This window comes from Plectropomus leopardus, chromosome 19 (genome assembly GCF_008729295.1).
Source record: "Plectropomus leopardus isolate mb chromosome 19, YSFRI_Pleo_2.0, whole genome shotgun sequence".
Lineage (NCBI taxonomy): Eukaryota > Metazoa > Chordata > Actinopteri > Perciformes > Serranidae > Plectropomus > Plectropomus leopardus.
The window spans coordinates 23,918,430-23,930,483 of NC_056481.1; the positions used below are offsets into that span (position 1 = coordinate 23,918,430).

A 12,054-nucleotide genomic window follows, 5' to 3' on the forward strand; every position below is an offset into this window, starting at 1 on the left:
TAAGAGATCAAACGGCGGGTCTACATGACTATTTTGTCTGTCATTTTAGGTGCATTTATGTAATTTTCTTAACTCTTTGAAACCTTGATCAACATTAGTTTTTTTTTGTGCAGTCTTTTTATGCCTTTCACGAGCATTTTAACATTTGAAACGTGAGCAAATTTGTTTGATTTCTCTCAGAGACATTGCAAACAAAGTAGTCAGTAACTTGAATAAAAATGTGAAAGATGACAAGGAAATTTGCTTTTACAAAAGGCAATCGGTAGAAACATATCAAATAACTAGGGAAAACTATCAACACATTTATAATTGTTCTAATTATGTATTCAAAATTAGGTTACAGACAAGAATATCATTATTTATATTTTTTAATTTATTTTATTGCTCTTTTCAGGTAATTTCCAGTATATGTTCTTTCGCACTTGTTTTCCCTTTTTGTGCTAATTTCAGGTGATTTCTTGTTGCTTTTCTTTTTTTTTTTTTAAGTCTGCTAAGTTTTGTGTCAAGGTCTCCTTGTTTGTCATTAAAGGTACATTTAATTACTTTGCGTGGTGACTGAATGTGACAAAAAGGAATAAAAAAATATTAGTTCAATTAACATCACTCTCAGCAAAGTAAACTATGTCAATAAATAAACTGGATTACTTGTACTCAGTTGTTGGGTTTGTTCTCCGCCCCTTAAACGTCACATAAAAGCAACTATATCTGAGCAACAGTACATGTATAATTATTCTTCGCTGTTCATTTTTGGTGTTTATTGACACTCATTCGCTTTATTTTAGCATTTTGATATTTTTAAAACATTGTAGTACACTCGCTATTTTTGTGTGCACAGAATTACATATATTCTGTTAACTTTTTAGACACTTAAAACTACAACCCGAAGTCTTTTTTCACTTGTTTACCACTTTGCTTTGACGCTTAACTGCGTTCAAATCCATATTTCCGACAGCCCCTGAAGGCAGCAGCAGGAGCTCATCTGTTGGACAGGGAAACTAATCAGGAGCCAAGTAAAGACTTTTCAGCACTGCTAGCTTCAGTGCTAGCAAGATTTTAAAGTCAGCCGTCCAGACGACTAACGAGTACAGACGTTGTTTATGAAGTGCAGTGTCTCTTGTGTACTGTACACAACACTCGAGCTATGTTTTAGAAACGCGGTTTTGTTGCGCTAAAAGTAGCAAGGCGGACAGCCTCTGGCCAGCTGGAGCTTGCGGCTAGCTCTTAAACGTTAGCTGGGAAAGAAGTGCAAGCGGAGGCAAGAAAATGGAGCTGGACGACGTAGTCCTGTATCAGGACGACTCCGGCAACTCTGCCATGATGTCCGAGCGGGTCTCAGGTCTGGCTAGCTCGATATACCGCGAGTTTGAACGGCTAATCGAAAGATACGACGAGGACGTAGTGAAGGAGCTGATGCCGCTGGTCGTCGCCGTGCTGGAGAACTTGGACTCGGTGTTCGCTGTCAACCAGGAGCACGAAGTGGAGCTGGAGCTGCTGAAGGAGGACAACGAGCAACTGGTCACCCAGTATGAACGAGAGAAAGCTCTGAGGAAACACACAGAGGAGGTGGGTTTCATCACATAACTGCCAAACTAATTTATAACCCGGATTATAGATTACAGCCTCGTATTATATACTTTCGGTATGAAAAGATTAAACGCCGATCCCAATACGGAAATCTGGCAATTCACTGTTGCGGGGTTTATCAGTTACATATTATATCTCATTAATCCCAAGTAAGTACTTTTGTATGAAATATATAACCCATTCTTTGATTCGGCATATTCAAAAAACCCCAAAAGTCCATATTTTGAAGGATAATTACTTTATAACATGGTTGTTGATACGCGCACCGCCCATTATCGGGCATTTCGGCGGAGAAAAAAATGAAGGAAAAGCAACTTAAATCTTGTTTAGAACAAACAATCACAGCACGATGCGTTTCATTTGAATGATGACTTTCTTGGGTTTCAGGTAGAGGTTAGAAAGACCGCCCTTTACCGGAGCCAGGTCTGACAGTTTGCCTGAGCGCCAAATATCACATCTGAAGCACATACTGTACTCTGGCTGCAAGTTTATGCCTCTAGGGAAACAAGCCACATTTTGTGGGACCCATTGTTGCAGTCAGTGCACACCACTAGTTTAGCTTGTAAATATTCATCTTCAGTCCAATCGGTGATTTGTTTTTCAGGTTGTTGCTTTTGGCCACCTCTCCATACAAAGTTGACCCTCGGTGATCATTTTTAGCTTCATGACTAATGGGAGCCTCACTTCCCTCTTATGTGATTCAACCCAAATGACACACCTATCACCATACTCTTCATTACTTGACTACTACAGTGCAGTCTGTGTTTGCACGGTGACACATTTACAGTTGTGATGCTGCTTCACTTGCACACTGGTTCACTATTGATAGCTGATTGTGGGTTTACTTTGTTATTAGGTCAGTCCCAGTTTAGCTCTGCTGCACTGTATAGAAATGTGTTAACGGGAATGGTTACTATTCTACAGGAGCTATTCAGTATTATATCTAAAATGCATATAGACTAACTCTGTGTTAAACCCATGGTTGCAACAGGTGCACTGATGATATGAAATGTGCAGTTTAAGTTAGGGGTCGACAGATTACCGGCCTAGCCAATTATCTGCCAGTTATCTGTATTGGCGTTTAATTTATTGATCGCTGATTAAAAAAAATAAGTAATTAAAAAGTGCAAAGAAAGTGTCAGCATGGGAGGAAATCTTACTTTGTAAAACTTAAGGGAGTTATTTTTTAAAATTCATTTTTATTTAAACTATCACTTTATAAAAATAGAAGTTGCTGGGAACTTGCTGTATATGATGTTGAAAGTTTCAATTTCAACATTTGCTAAAGGCATTTAAACTAATTTTTGTGTTGGAGTTTGTTATATTCCAAATATTGACAGAGAGATTTTTATTTTTATTGTAAATGCAAAACGTTTTCAAATATGGGTTTTTGGTCTCAGTAACTACCAGTAATCAGTACCTGAATCGGCCCTGAAAAACAACATCAGTCGACCCCTAGTGTTGATATTAATATTAATAATATTAATAATTTATATAATAAAAAATTGATACCTGGCCTCCCTACAACGATACAATATTGCCACAAAAAAAAGTCGCAATTTTATGTTGCATCAATTTTCCCTCCTATTGAAGTCAAGAAATCTATAGCTTTAAGTAACAAAAAAAGCAACACAAATGAAAAAATTTAAAAAGCTGGCAATAACAGTTTAAACCTAAAAGAGAGTGTGAACTGTAATACTGTCTGAAAAAGCTGAAACAGGTCATAAAGTTGCTGCTGATGTTGCACGTGTTATGTCTTATGTCATGCAGCAGGACCATGACTGCATTGTTTGTTCTTGAAAGCTTGTGATCAGTAAGACTTTATGAGACCAACACCCAACGTAAAATCTAAACTAATTGTTTCCAGGGAATAAAAACCTAAACTGCACCCTAAAAACTAAACTGAGGTTAAGATCCAAGATTTCAAAATAAATCTGCATAAAAATCTATAATCAATTTTTGCCCTGTTATCCTTTTAATCAAAACAGTTTGTGCAGTAATATGTGGTAACAGATATATTACTGCAAAGCTTTTGGTATCAGTATTCTCCCCCTTAAAGGGATGCTTTGGATCTTTTGAAATGGGCCCATATGAGATACTTTTCAGCTGTTTATACACAGAGATCGCTCAATAGGGCCGCAACCAAGTCCCTCCTTTATACCGCCCCTGCATTTTTACACAGAACCAAACGGCGGCGTCATCCCGCTCCAGCGTGCAGTTATACACTGCATCAAAGCATCCCACAGTCAAAAGAGGCATGACGGATGTGACAGAAGATTTGCGCAAAACTTTGTCGATATTTTCGAAATGTTGCTAAAAGATTGCGAGATGACTGTGTGACTGTGTCATGCGAGTGTAAAAACTTTTTTTTTTGCGATAAATGGGAGTGTTTTAGAAACTGGCGTATTTTATATTTTAATTTCAGTTTGAGGTTTCATAGAAACCTGCCTAGTGTTGACCTCTAGTGTGACATATAAGCAAGTGTTTTCTAAACCATAACAAAGGCATTGAAATTATGAATAAATGGAGTCTGAATATGTTTGAACAACGCTGGGCAAATGAGGAAAGATTTTTTTTATTTTTATAATGGTTTATGAAAAGTTATGGAAAAGTTTTAAAAATTTAGTCCATGAAAATGTTTGGAAATTAGTGGATGCCAACATGGTTTGGCGTGGAAAAAGATCAATATATCATAGGCCAAACCTAATTGCAACATCAACAGTAAATAAACAATTTCTTATGTTGCTGTGAGTCAGGGTGATGAAATCACAGTTTGTTTGCACATGTGCGGTTTTTGCCACTCCTCAGTATTTTTCTCGGCTGTTGACATTTGACTTTACGGTTAAATGTTGAATGACAAGTGCAACAGGTCACAAAGCAGAGTGTTAATAATTTATGTCATGTCGTAACACGTCGCTAAAGCTTTCAGAAAGACCGGTGCACATGGGATTTTCCATCAGTATGTTGTGGGCTTTTACATTTGTCTTGTCCCTCTCGCTACTGAGTGTTAAATACCTCATCCACTGCAGAAGTAGCTCATCACTCAGTCTGGCAACCAGTCAGCTTTCATGTTGATGTGATGGGTCATATTCTCATGCTGCGATGATGTCACAGGTCTCGTCCTTTGGCTCTACATCCTCTCTATAGGAGGGGTCAGCCTCTGTTTATGTCAGTGTGGGAAGTTGAATGAACAATCACAATTCAGGACAAGGTATTTATGGCGATAAGAAGTCACAGTTTTCCACAGTCAGGTTAATGAGCAGAGCTGTTTACTATGCAAGCCATTATATCTGATTTTTTAAAGGGATAGTTCAGTTTTTAATGAAAATGGGGTTGTTTTTTAATGTACATGTCAGTTGGCATGCCCCCACTTTGGAGAAGCAGACTGGGGATGGAAGCTAAGCAATGTACTGCAACAAAACATATTTTAGCCAAAAACTGTCCCAACAAAAAAAAAACCAAAACTGTCCCACCTAGGGCTGGGCAATATGGATAAAAAATAATATTACAATATTATTAGGCTAGATTGTGATGCAGGGTATACAAGGCACAATGTAGATTTATTTGTCATTTTTTAAAAAAAGTTAAATATATATAATGTACTAATAAATAATAATTAAATAGAATAACATGAAAATAAATTTTAAAAAATGTAATATATATAAATATATATCTCTGTATTTTGAAATCTCCTCTTACCTAATGTAGACCACGAAATACTAAACACTTAAATTAACTACAGTTAGAATAATGAATTAAATCAAGTAATGTCACAATACAGTTCAGTTAATTATTAAATAAATCAAAGCAGAATCAATTATGCTTTTCTGTTGGAGGACCCGGCTCGTCTCTGGCAGAAAGGGTCAGTGTTTTTGCTGTGAGCTTGAAGCTTCCAGTAAACAGTTGTCATAAGCAGTTATCGTAAAGTTAAACTAATGCTGCAGCCCCTTTAAACGTGACGATTGATTCACTGTGAGCTGGAAACGTATATTCATTTTATTTGCAAGTCAAAGTGGTGCTCCTTGGTTGCAAAATACGACTGAATCTTTGCGGCCGGGAGCCCTACAGATACAGAAACACACTACTCGCCTGCTCACGCCAACCTCCCTGGAACAGCGCCGTGCTCTGAAGCAAATTTTACACAATGACTTAAAGCAAAATGACACTTTTCAGTACATCTGTGGCTCGGAGGAGTGTGTGTGCGACACAACAGTTTAATCAACAGTTTTGTATCCTGGCAGAATCAAAACAAAATTCACCACCTTTTCTCTGAGCTCTCCACAAAATCTTCATTTTAATGTGCGTCTTAAGTTCTGTAAACATTGATTGTTAAACACTCAAATTTTAAACATCTTTGGTGCATTTTACTCCTTGCTGTGTGTTTTTGCACTTAAATTCTTGAGAGGTCATGATCATTGATCGACCAGTTCAGCTGTATGTACAGCAGTATCTTTTTCTATGCTTTTTTTTTTGTTTGGAAGAAATATCTCAGGCTCCTGCCAGAAACTTAAAAAAAATCAATTTGTCAGGGAAGAACTGATATAAGGGAAGAAGGCAGATGTTGGTCAATTATTACTGTAGACGTAAAGCTGTACAGCTGGCATTACAGTTTTATGGCGATGTATAGATGCAGAAATCATGACCTCTGTGCACAATTAAACACAGAAATGAGGGAGCTGCACAGCCGGCGTCTCCCTCATTTCATTAACCCTCGCTCACTCAGACAGCTGTACCAAGTTCATACCAGTAACATTTCAAATGCTTTAACTGTCACACAATGAAAATTCAGAACTAGCTCCGAGTGTTTAACCCTTTGAAACCTGAGCCAATATGGCTTGATTTCAAAAACATGGGAAGAAGGCAATGAGCAAAAAATAAGAAATGACTCAAAAATGTGGAGGTCGACAGATTATCGGAGATGATGTTTGGCATTTTGCGGTTTTTCTGTATTGGCGCTTTGTTTAAATGATCACTGATAAAATTAATCAATAAAAAGTGCATATTACATTCAGCCAACACCAGGGAAGGCAGTCTGCAATACATGCAAAGAAGTGTCGGCATGGAGGAACTTTAACTTTGTAAAACCTCAAGGAGCTATTTTTATTTGTTCATTTTTCAATTTTAATGCTCACTGAACTAAAGGCGTTCTGTGTTGGAGTTTGTTATATTCCAAATTCTAAATTGCAACAGAAAACTTTTCATTGTTAATGTAAATGCATATTGGTTCCAAATATCAGTTATCAGTCTCATTGCCTACTAATAAGCAGTATCAGCGCTAAATAAACAATATTGGTCGCCCCCTACCAAAATTGAGCAAGAAATGAGTAAAAAGAACAAAAAATTACCTTAAAATATTTTTATTTATTGAAAAGAAAGAAAGTTAAAATCGTGGTTAAAAAAGTGGTTACAATTGTATAACATAAACATAATTTTTAAATATGTAGCTCATTTCTTTTTTTTTTTGCCCTAGCTTATTAAAAAACAATTGTCTGTAGCACTAATTTCTCGCAATTAGCGGAGCATTTCTTACCAAGTTGCTCATTGCCTTTTTCCCCCATGTTTTATAAAGAAAGGCATTTGAAAGCAGCACAAGAAAGGCGTCAATCCAGGTTTCAAACTGTCCCTCCAACAAAGCACCTACCTACTGAATGGAGGCAATGAGTTGGCACAGACTCAGTCACTAAGCTGCTCATTTGGGCAACAAGTCACTCCAGTAGCAAAGAAGCGGATTAATCTTACCAAACAAACACAATGTGCGAGCCAAGTCGTGCTTGTCGCTGCTCAGAGCCCAGAGGAATACCTTACTCTTAGTAGTTTGCCTCACCAGAGGGGAGGAAAAGGCAAGGCAGGAAATTCTTGGGGAAAAACAGCACTTCCCGCAGTTCTTTGGTCCACTCAGGGTCGTCTGCTGACCTGCGAGAGACCACAGCCCGCTCACATATAATGCCAGCTGACTGATCGTTATGGATCATTAACATGAACTCTATTAAGAGCACGAGTATCGGTAAAATAATGTAGTACACCTTTAATATGACATGAGAAAAACAGTGAGGATGAGAGAGACAAAAACATGAGTGCAGTTTGCTGTATTTTTATCATTTCTGTCTATGTTGTTTGTAAAATGTGTGAAAATACTGCAGTATACTGCAGGCAAATCTGGTTACAGGTACAAATAAAGTAACCTGACCTGACCTGTTTTCAGCTGTGCTCACAGCGTCGCTCTCGAGACGGCAAAGTCGGTCAAGCCGGTCACTCTATGACTTCGTTCCAGAATGAAATATCTTTATAATTATTGGATGGATTGCTAGGGAATTTGGTACAGACATTCATGCTCCCCAGAGGATGAATCCCTCAGATTTTGGTGATTCCCCTGACTTGCCCCTTTGTCAGGTGAAGTGCTGCAACAAAACTTCAATTTCTCACTTCGATACAATACCTTGAAAAACAATGACATTTGATAGTTTTTTTGCTCCATTAGGTAAAAATGAACATTTAGGGCATAGGATTAATTTCTTTTTTTATTTAAAGATGCCTTTCACAAGCATTTAAACATTTTAAAAGGTGTGCAGTTTGGTTGGTTTTCTGTCAACAACATGGTAAAAGATAAAAGGCAATCAGCAACTTACCACTCGGTGTGCTGCAAATTGCAAGAAATTAGTAAAACTTAAAAAATATATATATATATACATATATAGTTAAAATTATGTTGCAGAAAAAAGAAAGCACTGTCTTCATGATTTTTTAATTTTTTTATTCATTTACTTTTTTTCTCATTTTCAGGTAATTTTTGGGCTAATTTTCGGGCCATTTCCTATTAAGTTGCTTGTTGCTAATTATCTTTTTCTTTTTTTTTGTTATTGACTTTTTCTTATTATTTTCTTATTATTTTTATGTTCTTGTAACTTTTTTTTTTAAACTAATTTCTGACTCATTTTCGAGCCATTTCTTATTAATTTTCTCACTGTCTTCTTACCACGTCTTTTAAAGAATCAACCCAGTTTGCTCATATTTGAAAGACTTAATAACCATGTCATTATAATGGAGCTGTCCCACTAAATACCCTGCAGTAGTTCTCCGATCTTACGCACCCCTGTTTTCTCAAAAGTCCCAGTAGCAACCGCAGCCAAAAACACTAAAAGGAGTTGATTTCACTCTCTGTCAATTGAGTGCCAATACAGTGGAGCCCTGTCTGTGCGGCTGTGCACGCACTTGTGCTGGAGCCACATGTGTTTTGTGTGTGTGTGTGTGTTAGTGTGTCGACACGCGGGGACAAAGGGAGCATTATACATGCAGCGTAGGGGGAAGAGTGCACGTTAAAACGCTGGGACGCTCATTCTCTGGAGCGTTGTCATATGCACAAGCCTCCTTCTCGGGTCATATGATGAACAGGAGTGTGAGAGAGGAGGATGCTGGGAGGAAAGACGAAGCGTGTTGTGATACAATTGTCGGCACGTGTCCTCCAGACAGTGCGCTACGTTCTTACGGTGTTAATTGGTGGGAATCTAAGTAGAGCTCTGAATTTTCTCCAAATCTTTTTCCTGTCAGCAGCGTAACCCTTTGAAACCTGAAGCAACATCAGTTTTCTTGCTCTACATTCAGACACCTTTCACAAGCTATTTGAAACCAAAGCAAATTGGTTTGATTTATTTGGGGAAAAAACATTAGAAAAAAGGCAATGATGAGCTTGACTTGAAGTCTCTGACAAATTGCAGGAAATTAGTGAAAGGTGACAAGAAAATGTCCTGAGAATTAGTTTAAGAAATAGGGAGGTTATAAGAAAATTATTTTTAAAAAAGTAGAGAAAAATTTGCAGAAAACTATATCATTACTACACACACACACACACACACGCACACGTATAAGTATTAAAACAGTAATAGTGCATTGCATAAATTAAATCAAGGATGAGGAAAAAGAAGTGGATTTAAAGAAAGTCTATAAATGAGAAAGAGAATACAAAAATAAAAAAATAACAAAGTAAAAAAAAAACATTTTGAATGTTATGTAATGTCTCAATTTTCTAAGAAAATTGAATTTTGCATTTTATTACATTATTCATTAAATTAAAATTTTCCAATGGAGTAGGATTAGCCTGTGTGCTAGAAGGCTTCTAGAATCGCCATCAGAGGATATAGCTCAGTACGTCTTAAGTTACTAAAATTAAAATTATGTTTGCAGAATGAAATTATTGACATTTTTAAGCTCTTTTTAGGGTTTATTTTTTGTCCTGACTTTGGGGTAATTTTTTGTGACATTTTCACTTATTTGTTGTTGCAGTGTTTTTTAAGGAAATCAAACCAACTTGCTCAGGTTTTGAAGGGTTAGCATGTAGAAGTTAAGGCCTGTAACTGCTCAGCTCAGTAACTGCTTGAAGTTATGTGCAGTTGCAGATTAGGGGGCACCCCCCGCTACGAACCCTCCCGTCTGTAGTCTGCCCAGTGCTGTGTTAATGCTCTAAGTAGATTTAGATGGGAAATGCTTGCTTACTACCAAAAGCTCAGGTCTTAAGATGCTCCCTGGGCTTTCCAGACCCCACTGGGCCCTCTGTAAGCCTCTCACCCTCAAGCCCCAAATAACCGCCTCACCCCCTTGAAGCTGAGAGAAGTGCGCATTCATGCGAACAAATCAAATTTCACAATTTTTTTTAATACATTGAGGGGAGAAATGCTATGTGCATACATGTATTGATATATCTGTTTGTGCCTTAAATAAGTATGCGTAGGGATGTATATACATGTATACAAAAGGTACATTTGTCAGTGACACTTCTATTACTATGATGTTCTCAGAAAGAAGATTTCTGTGTGTGTGGTTTTTTTTTAAATGTATTTATTTATTATTTTATTTTAAATGCTAGTTTTTTGTCATCATGCCACTGTGTTTACTATTTATATATATATATATATATATATATATATATATATATATATATATATATATATATATATATATATATATATATATATATATATATATGTATATGTATATATATATCTCACATGCAGAGGTAAGAAATGACAAGTCAAGAGTTCTGTGCTAAAATAGCTCTGAGAGCCTCAAAAGGCAGAGAAAAACCAGCCCACCAGTGACTGAATTATGTCTTTTGAAAAGAATAAAAACAGTCTTTAGTGAGAGTTCACAAAAGCATCTTAAAAAGAAGCACCTTTGTTAGACGCCTCCAGTCTCAATGTGATATGCACATGAAGAGGCTGTTTGTAACAAGGAGCTCAGGTGATCCTTATCTCTGTGCATATGACATCCACTCCCTGCCCAGGGCCCAGTAGTCGGGCCCCGGGCACCCACATCACAAGACTGCGTGTTTACAGGCATGGCAGAGTCTTCGCCTGTCATCAGACACCTGACTCAGTAATCAGCTGAGGTATCAATAGATGGGCTCTCAATAACAAAACAAAACCAACCAACCAACCAACCAACCAAGAAAGCAAGAAAATCATGTATCATTTCTCTTTTTAGGATTCTAGATTATAGCCATTCACAATAAGGCCGCAACTGCTGATTACGTTTGTTACAAATTAATGTGGATGATTTTCTCGATTAATCTTTAGGTCTACAGAGCATGAGAAAACATTGAGAAAAGCCTGTTACAATATCTCAGAGCAGGGGTCTTTAATGTTTTTAAGACCAAGGACCCCTTAGCTGAAAGAGAGATGGAGCAGGGACCCCTAACTACATCAATTGTATAAAATAAAGATGCATATTAAAGTGAGCCTTCATTAATGTGTGGGGGGGCCTAAAGTGCCTTGATTATACACATGCATAATCATGGCACTTTAGGCTGTGTTTGGTGCATACAATACTAAGCCATTAAAATAATAGCAACTGGCTGATTCATATATTGGGGGTGGGGGGGGGGTATTTTTGCTTTAAAAAGATATTTTAAAAATTGGTTGATTATCAAAATAGTGTTAGATTAATTTTGAATTTAATAACTGATTGACTTCCACCGTTTAAGTCCATAGTAATAAAATTTTTTTGTCTCTGCAGGTTTTGGCTGCAAGTGCAAATTTACACACTTATTTCTACTTTTTTTATGTGTGTACTTCGCCAGCATTTCGGGCTTTTGTTAATATCCACATTTACTTTGTTCTAGTTTTTCTTCATTTGATCTCGATATTTATCCCTCCAGTGACCCACTTTCTGTTAGAGCTCATTAAAGTTTCATTTAATCTCTTCATAAAGTGTAAATTGCCATCAGGGAGCAGTGGTTGCCCCACTGTTAAATGGATTAGATTTGGGCTGAATGGTAGATTTGTGGCTGGAGACAGTCCCGGAAGCCACCATTGATATCCATTTGTCTGTGCGGAATTGGTAAAGTAACAGATTCTGAATATTATTCTTATCATCGGAGTGACTTATTGTGCATGTTGGTGTTTAGAGTGCACTCAGTGTGCTGTGTGCGGGCTTATTCAGTCTCCTGATATGAAAACAGCCCGAGTCAAAGATCCCCTG

The 12,054-nt window shown here is 37.3% G+C and overlaps 1 protein-coding gene across 2 annotated transcripts in view; it reads left to right on the forward strand.

The window, feature by feature from the left end:
• Positions 1-948: 948 nt before the first annotated feature.
• The window catches only part of spag9b (sperm associated antigen 9b), a 50,773-nt gene continuing 39,667 nt past the window's right edge, over positions 949-12,054 (forward strand). For both annotated transcript variants that reach the window (XM_042507569.1, XM_042507570.1), the window contains exon 1: positions 949-1,563. In XM_042507569.1, coding sequence (XP_042363503.1) covers positions 1,264-1,563 — 300 coding nt within the window. In that variant the 5' untranslated portion in view covers positions 949-1,263. The remainder of the gene's footprint in view (positions 1,564-12,054) is intronic.